General features: G+C 34.3%; 2 protein-coding genes across 2 annotated transcripts in view; one reads left to right on the top strand and one right to left on the bottom strand.

Annotated features, from left to right (window-relative positions):
- Nucleotides 1–5020, bottom strand: part of jam3a (junctional adhesion molecule 3a) — a 69497-nt gene extending 64477 nt beyond the window's left edge. Inside the window, exon 1 of the mRNA XM_061878081.1 lies at nucleotides 4859–5020. Coding sequence (XP_061734065.1) covers nucleotides 4859–4907 — 49 coding nt within the window. The 5' untranslated portion in view covers nucleotides 4908–5020. The remainder of the gene's footprint in view (nucleotides 1–4858) is intronic.
- The window catches only part of thyn1 (thymocyte nuclear protein 1), a 157237-nt gene that overhangs the window by 114390 nt on the left and 23828 nt on the right, over nucleotides 1–19019 (top strand). The window lies entirely within an intron of this gene.

The raw sequence follows: 19019 nt of genomic DNA, 5'->3' as shown, positions 1-19019 counted from the left end.
GTGTTACACATGCTTGTATTATCATTAAACACATTTAACTTGTTTACAAAAATGTCTCTTTCATAAATAAATAAATATAAATGATATATATAAATGAGGTAGATCCCCTCGAGTTGGTCAATTGAAAAGTAGCTCGCCTGCAGAAAAAGTGTGGGCACCCCTAATAAATATATATATATATATATATATATATATATATATATATATATATATATATATATAGGGACGGCGTGGCGCAGTGGGAGAGTGGCCGTGCGCAACCGGTACCTGGTTCAATCCCCACCTAGTACCAACCTCGTCATGTCCGTTGTGTCCTGAGCAAGACACTTCACCCTTGCTCCTGATGGGTGATATATATCGTATATCGCAATATGGCATTAAACAATCGCGATATTAATAAAAGCCAATATCGCCCAGCCCTAATATATATATATTTGTATGTGTGTGTATGTGGGCTTCACGGTGGCAGAAGGTCCTGAGTAGTCTTGGGTTCAATCCCAGGCTCGGGATCTTTCTGTGTGGAGTTAGCATGTTCTCCCCGTGAATGCGTGGGTTCCCTCCGGGTACTCCGGCTTCCTCCCACCTCCAACGACATGCACCTGGAGATAGGTTGATTGGCAACACTAAATGGTCCCTAGTGTGTGAATGTTGTCTGTCTATCTGTGTTGGCCCTGCGATGAGGTGGCGACTTGTCCAGGGTGTACCCCGCCTTCCGCCTGATTGTAGCTGAGATAGGCACCAGCACTCTATAAGCGGTAGAAAATGGATGGATGGACGGATATAAATATATGCGTATACATATATATATATACTGTATATGTGTGTGTATGTGTATATATATGCATATATATATATGCATATATATATGCATATATATATATATATATATATATATATATATATATATATATGTACTAGAGATGTCCAATAATGGGTTTTTTGCCGATATCCGATATTCTGATATTGTCCAACTCTTAATTACCGATTCCGATATCAACCGATACCGATATATGCAGTGGTAGAATGAACACATTATTATGCTTAATTTTATTGTGATGCCACCCGCTGGATGCATTAAACAATGTAACAAGGTTTTCCAAAATGAATCATTTCAAGTTATGGAAAAAAAACGCCAACATGGCACTGCCATATTTATTATTGAAGTCACAAAGTCCATTATTTTTTTTAACATGCCTCAAAACAGCAGCTTGGGATTTGGGACATGCTCTCCCTGGGAGAGCATGAGGAGGTTGAAGTGGGCGGGGTTGAGGGTTTAAGGGGTAGCAGGGGGTGTATATTGTAGCGTCCTGGAAAGAGATAGTGCTGCAAGGGGTTCTGGGTATTTGTTCTGTTGTGTTGATGTTGTGTTACGGTGCGGATGTTCTCCCGAAATGTGTTTGTCATTCTTGTTTGGTGTGGGTTCACAGTGTGGCACATATTTGTAACAGTGTTAAAGTTGTTTACGGCCACCGTCAGTGTGACCTGTATGGCTGTTGACCAAGTATGCTTTGCATTCACTTGTGTGTGAAAATCTAGGTATTATGCACATTGAGCATCTTTGACTGGTGAACATACTGCTCGTATTTACATTTTTGACCGTACTGTAGGAGACGTTTTGTGACGTTGAAGTTAAACACAACCTTGTGTTGGCAATATATAGAAAATAAAACAATACATAGTCAAGGGAGAAGCCCCGAAAATGTGTCTGATCAATCAGATCTATATGGAAACTAACTTGATCAAAGCTATGTTATGATCCAGTGTGACTGTTATAAGAACAACAATGCTGTCTGTCAGTGTCATGTATACACACTTTGGTGTCAATATCTTCATGCTCAGTCTTCTCCATAACATCCATTAGTGCTGAACTCAAGTGTGCTAAGACAGTTAAGAGACACACTCAAGTGCTGATAAAGTGTACTAAGACAGTTAAAACACACACTTAAGTGCTGACAAAGCCAGCTGACATGACAACATGCAACCTTTTATACAAGCTTTGTCATGTCCCATATGTGAGTCAATGTCCTGCACTGGGAACTAACATATTGACCTAGTCATCCAAACAAAGGCAAACTAACAATGTCCTAGAGTTATAAAACACCAAAAGATATATATATATATATATATATATATATATATATATATATATATATATATATATATATATATATGTGTATATATATATATATATATATATATATGTATATATATGTATATATATATATATATATATATATATATGTATATATATATATATATATATATGTATATATACATATATATATATATTTATATATACATATATATATACACAATTATATATATATATATATATATATATATATATATATATATATATATGTATAACAATATTCTAGAGTTACAGAACACAACAAGGTATATATAGACTAACAATGTTCTACAGTTACTGAACACCAAGGTATATATAGACTAACAATGTCCTAGGGTTATAGTAGAGATCACAACAAGGTATATATGGACTAACAATGTTCTAGAGTTATAGAACACAACAAGGTATATATAGAATAACAATGTACTAGAGTTATAGTACAAACACAACAAGGTATATATAGACTAACAATGTACTAGAGTTATAGTACAAACACAACAAGGTATATATAGAATAACAATGTACTAGAGTTATAGTACAAACACAACAAGGTATATATAGACTAACAATGTCCTAGAGTTATAGTACAAACACAACAAGGTATATATAGAATAACAATGTACTAGAGTTATAGTACAAACACAACAAGGTATATATAGACTAACAATGTACTAGAGTTATAGTACAAACACAACAAGGTATATATAAACAATGTACTAGAGTTATAGTACAAACACAACAAGGTATATATAGACTAACAATGTCCTAGAGTAATAGTACAAACACAACAAGGTATATATAGACTAACAATGTCCTAGAGTAATAGTACAAACAGCAAGGTATATATAGACTAACAATGTCCTAGAGTAATAGTACAAACAAAACAAGGTATATATAGAATAACAATGTACTAGTTATAGTACAAACACAACAAGGTATATATAGACTAACAATGTCCTAGTTTTATAGTACAAACACAACAAGGTATATATAGAATAACAATGTACTAGAGTTATAGTACAAACACAACAAGGTATATATAGACTAACAATGTACTAGAGTTATAGTACAAACACAACAAGGTATATATAGACTAACAATGTACTAGAGTTATAGTACAAACACAACAAGGTATATATAGACTAACAATGTCCTAGTTTTATAGTACAAACACAACAAGGTATATATAGAATAACAATGTACTAGAGTTATAGTACAAACACAACAAGGTATATATAGACTAACAATGTACTAGAGTTATAGTACAAACACAACAAGGTATATATAGACTAACAATGTCCTAGAGTTATAGTACAAACACAAGAAGGTATATATAGACTAACAATGTCCTAGTTTTATAGTACAAACACAACAAGGTATATATAGACTAACAATGTACTAGAGTTATAGTACAAACACAACAAGGTATATATAGACTAACAATGTCCTAGAGTTATAGTACAAACACAACAAGGTATATATAGACTAACAATGTCCTAGTTTTATAGTACAAACACAACAAGGTATATATAGACTAACAATGTACTAGAGTTATAGTACAAACACAACAAGGTATATATAGACTAACAATGTACTAGAGTTATAGTACAAACATAACAAGGTATATATAGACTAACAATGTCCTAGTTTTATAGTACAAACACAACAAGGTATATATAGACTAACAATGTCCTAGAGTTATAGTACAAACACAACAAGGTATATATAGACTAACAATGTCCTAGAGTTATAGTACAAACACAACAAGGTATATATAGACTAACAATGTTCTAGAGTTATAGTACAAACACAACAAGGTATATATAGACTAACAATGTCCTAGAGTTATAGTACAAACACAACAAGGTATATATAGACTAACAATGTCCTAGAGTTATAGTACAAACACAACAAGGTATATATAGACTAACAATGTTCTAGAGTTATAGTACAAACACAACAAGGTATATATAGACTAACAATGTCCTAGAGTTATAGTACAAACACAACAAGGTATATATAGACTAACAATGTCCTAGTTTTATAGTACAAACACAACAAGGTATATATAGACTAACAATGTTCTAGAGTTATAGTACAAACACAACAAGGTATATATAGACTAACAATGTCCTAGAGTTATAGTACAAACACAACAAGGTATATATAGACTAACAATGTCCTAGAGTTATAGTACAAACACAACAAGGTATATATAGAATAACAATGTACTAGAGTTATAGTACAAACACAACAAGGTATATATATACTAACAATGTCTAGAGTTATAGTACAAACACAACAAGGTATATATAGACTAACAATGTCCTAGAGTTATAGTACAAACACAACAAGGTATATATAGACTAACAATGTCCTAGAGTTATAGTACAAACACAACAAGGTATATATAGAATAACAATGTACTAGAGTTATAGTACAAACACAACAAGGTAGATATAGACTAACAATGTCCTAGAGTTATAGTACAAACACAAGAAGGTATATATAGACTAACAAAGGTCTATAATTATAGTACAAACACAAGAAGGTAAATATAGATTTGTAACATATGTATATAGTAGCATGTGAAGCTAGCATTCTCTCTTGCCGTTGAGCTAACTTAGCACCAGATGCTCCCCAGTGTTCGCCGCGCGTTGTCGAGCGCAAACGTCCGAATTTCCCACGCCTAAAGCGGGGTGAGAAGAAGGCAGGAGAGGGTCTTACCGAGGCTGCAGCACAGGACACAACACACTATCAGTCGCGCCATCGCCATCTTGCCGCGTGCTCGTGCAGCCGCTCGCAGTCAGTCGCCACCTCGCAGAGGTATGAGGAGGACGTGCGCGCGCACACGCACGCACTCAACACTGCTGGATGTTGCCATCCGCCAGTTTCCATAGCTACAAGAAGAGGGCGGAGTTTCGCCCTGCACGCTGTCTTGCAGGCTACTACTAAGCGCGCCCGTTCTCGCTCTTTTTTTTTCATTTGTGAGTCCAGCGTTTTGCAAAGGGACACGCGGTAGGAAATGGATGGACGAGATGAATACAAGTAGCATTTTTTTTTTAATTCAAGTACCTCCTAATCAGAGCAAAGCATTTTTGGTTGAAAAAAAGAGATAAAGAAGTCAAATACAGCACTATGTCATCAGTTTCTGATTTATTAAATTGTATAACAGTGCAAAAATGTTGCTCATTTGTGGTCTTTCTTGAACTATTTGGGGAAAAAAGTTATACAAATAACTTAAAACTTGTTGAAAAATAAACAAGTGATTCAGTTATAAATAAAGATTTCTACACATAGAAGTAATCATCAACTTAAAGCAGGGATAGGTAATTAATATTTCCGCTATTAATCACAGTGTTAAAAATAACTTTCAAAATATAAAACATTCTCATGCATTTTAATCCATCCATCCATTTCCATCGCACCTGTTCAAGATGTCGCATTCATGGTCAAAAGTATTTTATTAATTATTGGTTAGCTTCAGAATAACAATGTTATTAAAAAATAATAAGAGATGCATGCATTTAGTTGTTTTAATCAGGGAAAGTCCAAATAAAAGAGAATGTAGAATTCTCTTGTCAGAGCCTGGGATGACACTGTACAAGGGATGCAGTTTTACGGGTTTCTCCTCATTGAGCTAAATTGAATCCTGTCTCTGTCTGATTCCTTGCTTCTTGTCTGTTTAATAGATGTCATCAGTGTTTGAGCCTGACAGTTGTATTCGGTGTTAAAAATATTATATGGCTGTGACGGAAATACATTTTAAAATATTTGGCTTTCATGGCTCTCTCAACCAAAAAGGTTCCCGACCCCTGACTTAAAGCATACTTGCCAACCATCCCGGATTTTCCGGGAGACACCCGAAATTCAGCGTCTTTCCCGAAAACCTCCCAAAACAAATTTTCTCCTGAAATTCAGACCATGAAAACCTGAGTGACGTGTCAACAACCTTTTTGAAACCAAGAGCTACTACTTGGGTACTGATTAATGCGAAGGGCTACCAGTTTAATACACACTTAAATAAATTGCCAGAAATAGCCAATTTGCTCAATTTACCTTTAATAAATAAATCTATATATATATATATACAGTATACATAGAAAAATTGGTATTTCTGTCTGTCATTCCGTCGTACATTTTTTTTCCTTTTACGAAAGGTTTTTTGTAGGGAATAAATGATAAAAACACTTAATTGAACGGTTTAAAAGAGGAGAAAACACGGAAAAAATGAAAATTACATTTTGAAACACAGTTTATCTTCAATTTCGACTCTTTAAAATTCAAAATACAACCGACAGAAATGAAGAGAAAAACTAGCTCATTCGAAACTTTTTGAAAAAATGTAAAGAATTTGTGGTACATCATTAGTAATTTTTCCTGATTAAGATTAATTTTAGAATTTGGATTACATGTTTTGAATTGTTTAAAATCCAATCTGCATTTTGTTAGAATATGTAACAAATTGGACCAAGCTATATTTCTAACAAAGACAAATCATTATTTCTTCTAGATTTTCCAGAACAAAAATTTTAAATGAAATTCAAAACTTTGAAATAAGATTTAAATTTGATTCTACAGACTTTCTAGATTTGCCAGAATATATTTTTTTTAATTTTAATCATAATACGTTTGAAGAAACATTTCACAAATATTCTTCGTCAAAAAAACAAAAGCTAAAATGAAAAATTCAATTAAAATGTATTTATTATTCTTTACAATAAAAATTAAAAAAAGTTATTGAACATTGATTTAAATTGTCAGGAAAGAAGATGAAGGAATTTAAAAGGTAAAAAGTTGTATGTTTTTTAAAAATCCTAAAAGCATTTTTAAGGTTGTATTTTTTCTCTAAAATTGTCTTTCTGAAAGTTCTAAGAAGCAAAGTAAAAAAATAAATGAATTTATTCAAACAAGTGAAGACCAAGTCTTTAAAATATTTTTTTGGATTTTCAAATTCTATTTGAGTTTTGTCTCTCTTAGAATTACAAATATCCAGCAAAGCGAGACCAGCTTGCTAGTAAATTAATGAAATTTAAAAAATAGAGGCAGCTCACTGGTAAGTGCTGCTATTTGAGCTATTTTTAGAACAGGCCTAAAGGGGGGCTCATCTGGTCCTTACGGGCGACCTGGTGCCCGCGGGCACCGCGTTGGTGACCCCTGCAGTAGAATAATCGAGGGTGAGTTCTTGGTTTCTTATGTGGGTTTATTGTCCTCTCAGTGCAGTAGCAACACACAACAACAGCAGTCACGTTTACGTCTACCACTCTACCATAAGGCAGTTTGTCTGCCGTAAACAGCATGTGACACACTTAAACAGAACAATACATGCACCATCACAACACCTCTAGGCAACTTCAACCCTTTACTAATACCCTCCTCCATTCACATGCCATCTCCCCGGATTGTAAATAATCGAATGAATTTCTAATGTATTTCCTTGTTCTTATGCTATGTGAACTCACTATGTTCTCTGCTGGCTGTACATATCCTACTAAGTAAGACCTACACTGTTTCAATGTCCATTTCTTTGTTGATGCAATTGTTGATGACTGAAGTTCTGATATCAACCAAAGCTCCTCATCCCACCCCCCGGATTGTAAATAATGTAAATAATTCAATGTATATACTATGATGATTAACTTGTGTGATGACTATATTATGCTCAATTAGTGGTCAATTGTACGGAATATGTACTGAACTGTGCAATCTACTAATAAAAGTTTCAATCAATCACGCATATGTGACAATAACATCTACTTTAGAATGTGCAGTGCACAACTGCGCACACAACAGCTGTAAATAACCACGCCCCCACCCCTAACCACGCCCCCGTCCCGCCCCCGACCACGCCCACCACTTCCCGAAATCGGAGGTCTCAAGGTTGGCAAGTAAGACTTAAAGTCATACAATCTTTGGGGATTGTAATAGAGATCCATCTGGATTCATCAACTTCATTCTAAACATTTCTTCACACAAAAAAAGAAATCTTTAACATCAATATTTATGGAACATGTGCACAAAAAAATCAAGCTGTCCTCAAAATTCGACACACAATACCCCATGATGACAATGTGAGAAAGTTTTCTTGTTATTATTTTTGGGGGAAATTTCTTTAAAAAATAAAAATACCCCGCCTCCCGCCCGATTGTAGCTGAGATAGGCACCACCCCAAAGGATGGATGGGTGGAATAAAAAACATTAGTATTCACAGCCTTTGCTCGATGCCGCGTCGATGCACCTTTCAAAACTTTAGTAATTCAACGCCACAAGCTGGGCACACCTATTGTTTTTGGGCTGTTTTGCTTATTTCCCTTTGCCCACTCCGTTTTGCAGCAACTCACTTTTTCCACACTTTGTTATATATAATAGTCCTATTCTAAAATGGAATACATTCATTTTGTCCTCAAAATTCTACACACAATACCCCGTGATGACAATGTGAGAAGGTTTTCTTGTTGTTTTTTTGGGGAAATTTCTTTAAAACTAAAAAATAAAACAGTAGTATTCACAGCCTTTGCTCGATGCCGCGTCGATGCACCTTTCAAAACTTTAGTAAATCAACGCCACAAGCTGGGCACACCTATTTTTTTGGGGGGCTGTTTTGCTTATTTCTTTTTGCCCACTCCGTTTTGCAGCACCTCACTTTTTCCACACTTTGTTATACATCACAGCCCTATTCTAAAATGGAATACATTCATTTTGTCCTCAAAATTCCACACACAATACCCCGTGATGACAATGTGAGAAGGTTTTCTTGTTGTTTTTTTCGGGAAATTTCTTTTAAAATAAAAAAAAAAAACGTTAGTATTCACAGCCTTTGCTCGATGCCGCGTCGATGCACCTTTCAAAACCTTAAGAATTCAAACTGGGCCTCTTTTGCTTATTTCTCTTTGCCCACTCCGTTTTGCAGCAATTTACTTTTTCCACACTTTGTTATACATCATAGCCCTATTCTAAATTCGAATACATTCATTTTGTCCTCAAAATTCTACACACAATACCCCGTGATGACAATGTGAGAAGGTTTTCTTGTTATTTTTTTTTCGGGAAATTTCTTTAAAAATTAAAAAAAAACAGTATTCACAGCCTTTGCTCGATGCCGCGTCGATGCACCTTTCAAAACTTTAGTAATTCAACGCCACAAGCTGGGCACACCTATTTTTTTTTTCGGGCTGTTTTGCTTATTTCTCTTTGCCCACTCCGTTTTGCAGAACCTCACTTTTTCCACACTTTGTTATACATCGCAGCCCTATTCTAAAATGAAATACATTCATTTTGTCCTCAAAATTCTACACACAATACCCCGTGATGACAATGTGAGAAGGTTTTCTTGTTGTTTTTTTCGGTAAATTTCTTTTAAAATAAAAAAAAACGTTAGTATTCACAGCCTTTGCTCGATGCCGCGTCGATGCACCTTTCAAAACTTTAGTAATTCAACGCCACAAGCTGGGCACACCTATTTTTTTTTGGGGCTGTTTTGCTTATTTCTCTTTGCCCACTCCGTTTTGCAGCAACTCACTTTTTCCACACTTTGTTATACATCACAGCCCTATTGTAAAATGGAATACATTCATTTTGTCCTCAAAATTCTACACACAATACCCTATAATGACAATGTGAGAAGGTTTTCTTGTGTTTTTTTTCGGGAAATTTCTTTAAAAATAAAAAATAAAAATTAGTATTCACAGCCTTTGCTCGACATTTCATTGATGCACCTTTCAAAACTTCAATAATTCAACGCCACAAGCTGAGCACACCTATTTTATTTTGGGCTGTTTTGCTTATTTCTCTTTACCGACTCCGTTTTGCAGCAACTCACTTTTTCCACACTTTGTTATACATCACAGCCCTATTGTAAAATGGAATACATTCATTTTGTCCTCAAAATTCTACACACAATACCCTGTGATGACAATGTGAGAAGGTTTTCTTGTTGTTTTTTTCGGTAAATTTCCTTAAAAATAAAAAAAAACAGTATTCACAGCCTTTGCTCGATGCCGCGTCGATGCACCTTTCAAAACCTTAAGAATTCAAACTGGGCCTCTTTTGCTTATTTCTCTTTGCCCACTCCGCTTTGCAGCACCTCTCATGCTCCATCATGTTGGATGGAAAGCCTTGGTTTTCATCCAATGGGCGGTATAGGCTCAGTTTGTAGAGTGGCAGGGCCAGTAACTTCAGGGTTCTGGGTTCGATCCCCACTCCCGCCATCCGAGTCACTGCTTTACCCACCTGCCCCCAGTGCCACCCACACTGGTTTAAATGGAACTTAGATATTGGGTTTCACTATGTAAAGCGCTTTGAGTCGCTAGAGAAAAAGCGCTATATAAACATAATTCACTTCACTTCAATTCCTCCAGAGTTGCTGCATTCATCTTAGTCTAAGTCTTGGAGGTGACCAAGAACCCGATGGTCACTCTGTCAGAGCTACAGTATTCTTCTGTGGAGAGAGTAGAACCTTCTAGAAGGACGACGTGCTGTAATCCACCAATCAGGCCTGTGTGGTACAGTGGACAGACGGAAGCCAGTTCTTAGTAAAAAGTTTGCCAAAATGCACCTGTAAGACCCTCAGACCGTGGAACAAAACTATCTAGACCTATGAGAGAAAGTAAGAACCTGGAACCGTTTATTGTCGGGCCAATACCATCCCTCCAGTGATGCACGGTGCATGGTGGTGGCAGCATCATGCTGCGGGGTTGTTTTTCAGCGACAGGAACTGCGAAAACTGATCAGGATAGAGGGAAAGATGAATGCAGGAATGTACAGAGACATGCCGGATGAAAACCAACGCCTCCCATCCAACCTCCCATTTAGCACGTCCTGCAAAGAGGAACGGGCTAAACTGCCTAAAAATAGGTGCGCCATACTTGTTGTCTTTGGTGCATCAACTAAGTTTTGAGTAAACGTTGTGAAGACACCATTTTCTACTCTGATAAACTGGCTTTTTTTAACCTTGTAAGGCCCAAGCTGGTTGTTTAAATGCTTTTTTTATTTCTCTTTGCTATTTGGGCTTATTGGACCCTAATTAGAATAAAACCTAAGAATCATCTTTTGATATGGTGTACTTAGTCCATGAGTACACAAACGTGTACGTCCTGTTTAGTGACGTGCGAATTCTTATTTTGACACTTTTTTTTTCCAAATTCTATTCTATGTTGTACTCTCTGACACCACCAGATGGCAGTACTCCCGTCCAAAGGCAATTTTGGTCAAAACGGAGCTGATAATAATTTTGGAGTTAATGCTTTACATTAGTGTATGCGATATTGTAATTTGATCCGTAAGTAAGCTGTTACGCGCACGGCAGGACCTAGCAACTACCACATAACCGCGTGGATACAACAGAAAAACTTAGTATCTCAAGGGTATCTCTAGAAGTGAGTTACTAGGTTCTGCTTTTGGATGGGAGAGTATAAGTGTCCACATAAGTGGCCATAAGACCCCAGTTCAGTAGTGTGCACCATTTTGGAAATAAGAGCTGAAAGGTGCTGTCTACAAATGTGGTCACTAAGCCTTTATAGAGTTAATATACATTTTATTTTATTTTTTTCCTTTTGGCATAGTCATTATGGGGTATTTTCTGTTGAATTTTGAGGACAAAAATGACTTAATTTCAATTTGGAATAACACTGTAACATAACAAAATGTGGGGGGAAAATAATGCGTTGTGAATACTTTCCGCATGCAACGCGTAATTTGAACATTTTGGACTTTTACAATCATTTCTGGGAGTTTTTAGCAGCTTTTTTTTGTTGTCCAGTTTGCCAGGCAGATAAGGAACAGTTCTGTGTTCTTTCATTCAAAGTCTTCTCGTATTTGTAGACGAAAACATTTTGTGCGGGTCATAAAAATATATTTACATAAAAGACATAAAAGGCACAACTCATAAAAGCCTTTATAGACTTAATATAGAGATTTGGACACCGGGGCAAAATATTCTAAGTAACAAAGACTTAATTTAGAGTTATTTGGACATTAAGGGAACATATTTTAAGTAACAGACGTAATTTAGAGTAATTTGGACATGAGGGGAACATATTTTAAGTAACAAACACTTAATTGAGAGTTATTTGGAGTCTAGGGGAACATATTCTAAGTAAACAAAGACTTAATTAAGAGTTATTTGGACACTAGTGGAACATATTGTATGTAACAGACTTAATTTACAGTTATTTGGACACTATGGGAACATGTTTCAAGTAGCAAACTTAATTTAGAGTTATTTGGACACTAGGGGAACATATTCTAAGCAACGCAGACTTAATTTAGAGTTATTTGGACACCTGTAGAACATATTCTAAGTAGCAAATAATTAATTTAAAGTTATTTGGACACTAGGGGAACATATTTTAAGTAACAGACTTAATTAAGAGTTATTTGGACACTAAGAGAACATATTCTTACCAGCAAAGACTTAATTTAGAGTTATTTGGACACTAGGGGAACATATTTTAAGTAACAGACTTAATTTAGAGTTATTTGGACACAAGGGGAACATATTTTAAGTAACAAAGTCTTAATTTATAGTTATTTGGACACTAGGGGAATATATTCTAAGCAACACAGACTTAATTTAGAGTTATTTGGACACTAGGGGAACATATTCTTAGTAAACAAAGACTTAATTAAGAGTTATTTGGACACTAGTGGAACATATTGTATGTAACAGACTTAATTTACAGTTATTTGGACACTATGGGAACATGTTTCAAGTAGCAAACTTAATTTAGAGTTATTTGGACACTAGGGGAACATATTCTAAGCAACGCAGACTTAATTTAGAGTTATTTGGACACCTGTAGAACATATTCTAAGTAGCAAATAATTAATTTAAAGTTATTTGGACACTAGGGGAACATATTTTAAGTAACAGACTTAATTAAGAGTTATTTGGACACTAAGAGAACATATTCTTACCAGCAAAGACTTAATTTAGAGTTATTTGGACACTAGGGGAACATATTTTAAGTAACAGACTTAATTTAGAGTTATTTGGACACAAGGGGAACATATTTTAAGTAACAAAGTCTTAATTTATAGTTATTTGGACACTAGGGGAATATATTCTAAGCAACACAGACTTAATTTAGAGTTATTTGGACACTAGGGGAACATATTTCAAGTAACAAAGTCTTAATTTATAGTTATTTGGACACTAAGGGAACATATTCTAAGCAACACAGACTTAATTTACAGTTATTTGGACACTAGGGGAACATATTTTAAGTAATAAAGTCTTAATTTATAGTTATTTGGACACTAGGGGAACATATTTTAAATAACAAAGTCTTAATTTATAGTTATTTGGACACTAAGGGAACATATTATAAGCAACACAGACTTAATTTAGAGTTGTTTGGACACAAGGGGAACATATTTTAAGTAACAAAGTCTTAATTTATAGTTATTTGGACACTAGGGGAACATATTCTAAGCAACACAGACTTAATTTACAGTTATTTGGACACTAGGGGAACATATTCTAAGCAACACAGACTTAATTTACAGTTATTTGGACACTAGGGGAACATATTTTAAGTAACAGACTTAATTTAGAGTTATTTGGACAGTAAAGGAACATATTCTAAGTAACAAAGACTTAATTGAGAGTTATTTGGAGTCTATGGGAACATATTGTAAGTAACAAAGACTTAATTTAGAGTTATTTGGACTCCAGTGGAACATATTCTAAGTAACACTTACTTAATTTACAGTTATTTGGACACAAAGGGAAAATATTTCAAGTAACAAACTTAATTTATAGTTATTTGGACACCTGTTGAACATATTCTAAGTAGCAAATAATTAATTTAAAGTTATTTGGACACTAGGGGAACATATTTTAAGTAACAGACTTAATTAAGAGTTATTTGGACACTAAGAGAACATATTCTTACCAGCAAAGACTTAATTAAGAGTTATTTGGACACTAAGGGAAAATATTTTTACTAGCAAAGACTTAATTTAGAGTTATTTGGACACTAGGGGAACATATTTTAAGTAACAGACTTAATTTAGAGTTATTTGGACACAAGGGGAACATATTTTAAGTAACAGACGTAATTTTGAGTTATTTGGACACAAGGGGAACATATTTTAAGTAACAAAGTCTAAATTTATAGTTATTTGGACACTAGGGGAACATATTCTAAGCAACACAGACTTAATTTACAGTTATTTGGACACAAGGGGAACATATTTTAAGTAACAAAGTCTAAATTTACAGTTATTTGGACACTAGGGGAACATATTTTAAATAACAAAGTCTTAATTTAGAGTTATTTGGACACTAGGGGAACATATTCTAAGCAACACAGACTTAATTTACAGTTATTTGGACACTAGGGGAACATATTTTAAATAACAAAGTCTTAATTTAGAGTTATTTGGACACTAAGGGAACATATTCTAAGCAACACAGACTTAATTTAGAGTTATTTGGACACTAGGGGAACATATTTTAAGTAACAAAGTCTTAATTTAGAGTTATTTGGACACTAGGGGAACATATTCTAAGCAACACAGACTTAATTTACAGTTATTTGGACACTAGGGGAACATATTTTAAATAACAAAGTCTTAATTTAGAGTTATTTGGACACTAGGGGAACATATTCTAAGCAACACAGACTTAATTTACAGTTATTTGGACACTAGGGGAACATATTCCTACTAGCAAATACTTAATTTAGAGTTATTTGGACACTAAAGGAACATATTCTAAGTAACAAAGGCTTAATTTAGAGTTATTTGGACACTAGTGGAACATATTCTAAGTAACACTTACTTAATTTACAGTTATTTGTACACAAGGGGAACATATTTTAAGTAACAAAGACTTAATTGAGAGTTATTTGAACACTAGGGAGACATATTTTAAGTAATAAAGACTTAATTTAGAGTTATTACGACGCTAAGGGAACATATTCTAAGTAACAGATACTTAATTTAAAGTTATTTGGACACTATGGGAACATATTCTAATGATGGCAGTATAAATGTCCACATAAGTGGCCATAAGACCCCCAATTCAGTAGTTTACATAATACTTTTCAAGCATAAAACAAACATTTGTTTGTGTTCATTTAGAAAAGTACCGTAAAACTTTTGGTACCGGTACCGAACTATTGGTATTGGGACAGCAATAATACACCCACACACACACACTGGCAGAAATGTAGATCGGCGCCTACGGGGTGGCGTAAAGAAAAACATATTGACGTGGCCTGTAAGACCAGGATGAGGGCTTCAATGCGGAGGCACACCACACACAATGGCATCCAGCTGAGGATGGAGTGTTTGCACCGGGCAGGAAATGCATGTTCATCCTTCATGACCATGGACCTGGGACGCCAGAATCTTACATTTATATTAAAATCACCACAAGGGGGGAAAACATCTTTGTCAACATTGCCCAAAAACATCACTTGATGATGCAAACAAACGCCAAATAATATGGATTATTCATTAATAATAATTATGTGCTGACTTTATTGATTAATTTGGACCGCCTGAAAATCCACATATTTTAATGTTAGGTTTATTTCATGAAATCAACTGTGAGTGGTTATTCAAATAAGTGTGGTAATACAGATGTACACTAGAGGGCAGTATAAACCCAGCTTTGAGGCACACTACTACTATAAGTACACAACTCTTGTCTAGTCACTTAATTTGGATTGATTTAATTAGTTAATTATATTGATTAATTTAATTAATCCAAAGTGCGGCCCACACGGCACATTTTAAAAAATACTATGGAAAAAAAAGAGCAAACAGGTGAAATGTAACAAGAAAATGTTGCAATGTTTACTCTAATAACACAAAGCTGCCATGCATGCTGTTTCTTTCTTAAAAAAAAAAAAAAAAATAGTGAATCAAAATCAATTATGAATTATTGACCAATTCAAGGCTCCAATTACGTGACATTAAATAATCCACTTTGAGATATTTTTGGTGGCAAATGTTGGATATTTTGTGTTTGCCATATAAAAAACTGAGCTGTTTTTTTTTTTTTTAAGAATGGCCTAATAGGAAGGAACAAAAAACATAAACAAAAAAAACAACTTATAATTTATGGATGGATCTGAAGTTGATCTCGAGACCATTGTGTTAAAAGTAAACAGTAAAAAAAAAAAATTATAATTTATTTTTTAACACTTTAATTAGTAATCCCTTTTGGATCAGAGTGTTTTGTTTTTAAGTGCACAAAAAATAATAGTCAGTTAAAATCAATGGTTTTATGAGTTGTTGACCTTTTGCCAGCTCCAATTATTATATAATCTCAAACATTCTACTTAAAAATTTTATTGGGTGAAAATATATATATTTTTAATAAAAAAACATGGTTTTCTTTGACGAAAAGAGCATAAAACTAAAATCTTTAAAAACGTCGTATTGACAGATAGACCTAATGTTGATCTAGACCAGGGGTCACCAACGCCGTAAAAATAGCTCAAATAGCAGCACTTACCAGTGAGCTGCCTCTATTTTTTAAATTGTATTTATTTACTAGCAAGCTGGTCTCGCTTTGCTGGACATTTTTAATTCTAAGAGAGACAAAAGTCAAATAGAATTTGAAAATCCAAGAAAATATTTTAAAGACTTGGTCTTCACTTGTTTAAATAAATTCATTTATTTTTTGACTTTGCTTCTTATAAATTTCAGAAAGACAATTTTAGAGAAAAAAATACAAGCTTAAAAATTATTTTAGGATTTTTAAACACAGACAATTCAAATCAATGTTCAAATCAAATATTTTTTTTTATTATTGTAAAGAATAATAAATGCATTTTAATGTAATTCTTCATTTTAGCTTCTGTTTTTTCGACGGAGAATTTTTGTGAAATATTTCTTCAAACTTATTATGATTAAAATTCAAAACAATTATTTGTCTTTGTTAGAAATATAGCTTGGTCCAATTAGTTATATATTCTAACAAAGCGCAGATTGGATTTTAACCTATTTAAAACATGTCATAAAAATTCTAAAATTGATATTAATCAGGAAAAATTACTAATGATGTTCCATAAATAAGTTTTTCAAAAAGATTCCCATTAGCTAGTTTTTGTCTTCTTTTTTTCGGTTGAATTTTGAATTTTAAAGCGTCGCAATTGAAGATAAACTATGTTTCAAAATGAGATTTTCATTTTTTTGGTGTTTTTTCCTCTTTTAAACCGTTCATTTAAGTGTTTTTTTCATCATTTATTTTTTACAAAAAACTTTCCGCAGAAGGAAAAAAAAATGTACGACTGAATGACTGACAGAAATACCCTTTTTTTAAAAAAAATACATATGTATCTGTTTCCATATGTATTTATTGTGAGAAATAATTAAGATGATCAGTGTTTCCGCAACGATAAATATCATTAATTATTAATAATAACATGGAGTTAATTGTAAATTGAGCAAATTGGCTATTTCTGGCAATTTATTGAAGTGTGTATCAAACTGGTAGCCCTTTGCGTGAATCAGTACCCAAGAAGTAGCTGTTGATTTCAAAAAGGTTGGTGACCCCTGATCTAGAGATTTAAAACTTGAATAATAGTAAAAGATAATAATACTGAATAATGACACATTTTTAACATTTTATTTTGACCAAAACCCTTTGGGGTCCCTGGGATCGAGCCTGAGTGGACGCCAAAATGTATATTTTTTATACATGTATTGGTTTTTCAAATAAATGGCCCCCGCTTGCTTTGATTATTCAGTGTTTGGCCCTCAGTGGAAAAAGTTTGGACAACTTTGGATTAATGTAACATTACAAAAGCTAAATATTGCCCTGGATGTCTTCTTAAATGTGATTCTGTTAAAGCACAGCTCATACAGTGGGGCAAAAAAAGTATTTAGTCAGCCAGCGATTGTGCAAGTTCTCCCACTTAAAATGATGACAGAGGTCTGTCATTTTCATCATAGGTACACTTCAACTGTGAGAGACAGAATGTGAAAAAAAATATCCAGGAATACACATTGTAGGAATTTTAAAGAATTTATTTGTAAATTATGGTGGAAAATAAGTATTTGGTCAACGACAAAAATTAAACTCAATACTTTGTAATATAACCTTTGTCGGCAATAACAGAGGTCAAACGATTACTATATGTCTTTACCAGGTTTGCTCACACAGTAGCTGGTATTTTGGCCCGTTCCTCTATGCAGATCTTCTCGAGAGCAGTGATGTTTTGGGGCTGTCGCCGAGCAACATTGACTTTCAACTCCCTCCACAGATTTTCTATGGCGTTGAGGTCTGGAGACTGGCTAGGCCACTCCAGGGCTTTCAAATGCTTCTTACGGAGCCACTCCTTCATTGCCCGGGCGGTGTGTTTGGGATCATTGTCATGCTGGAAGACCCAGCCACGTTTCGTCTTCAAAGCTCTCACTGACGGAAGGAGGTTTCGGGATGCAACTCAGTATTCTTCTTCCTCCAAACACGACAAATTTATACCAAAAAGTTCTATTTTGGTTTCATCTGACCACATGACATTCTCCCAATCCTCTGCTGTACCATTCTTGTATCCATTTTGGTATAAACTCAACTCGTCGTGTTTGGAGGAAGAAGAATACTGAGTTGCATCCCAAGAACACCATACCTACTGTGAAGCATGGGGGTGGAAACATCATGCTTTGGGGCTGTTTTTCTGCTAAGGGGACAGGACGATTGATCCGTGTTAAGGAAAGAATGAATGGTTTTGAGCCAAAACCTCCTTCCATCAAATACTTATTTTCCACCATAATTTACAAATACATTTTTTAAAATTCCTACAATGTGAAATCCTGGATTTTTTTTTCACATTCTGTCTCTCACAGTTGAAGTGTACCTATGATGAAAATTACAGACCTCTGTCATCATTTTAAGTGGGAGAACTTGCACAATCGCTGGCTGACTAAATAC

The sequence above is a fragment of the Nerophis ophidion genome, linkage group LG18 (genome assembly GCF_033978795.1).
Source record: "Nerophis ophidion isolate RoL-2023_Sa linkage group LG18, RoL_Noph_v1.0, whole genome shotgun sequence".
In the NCBI taxonomy this organism is placed as follows: domain Eukaryota; kingdom Metazoa; phylum Chordata; class Actinopteri; order Syngnathiformes; family Syngnathidae; genus Nerophis; species Nerophis ophidion.
The sequence above is the reverse complement of the archived record's forward strand: the minus strand, read 5'-3'. Positions and strand labels throughout refer to the sequence as shown.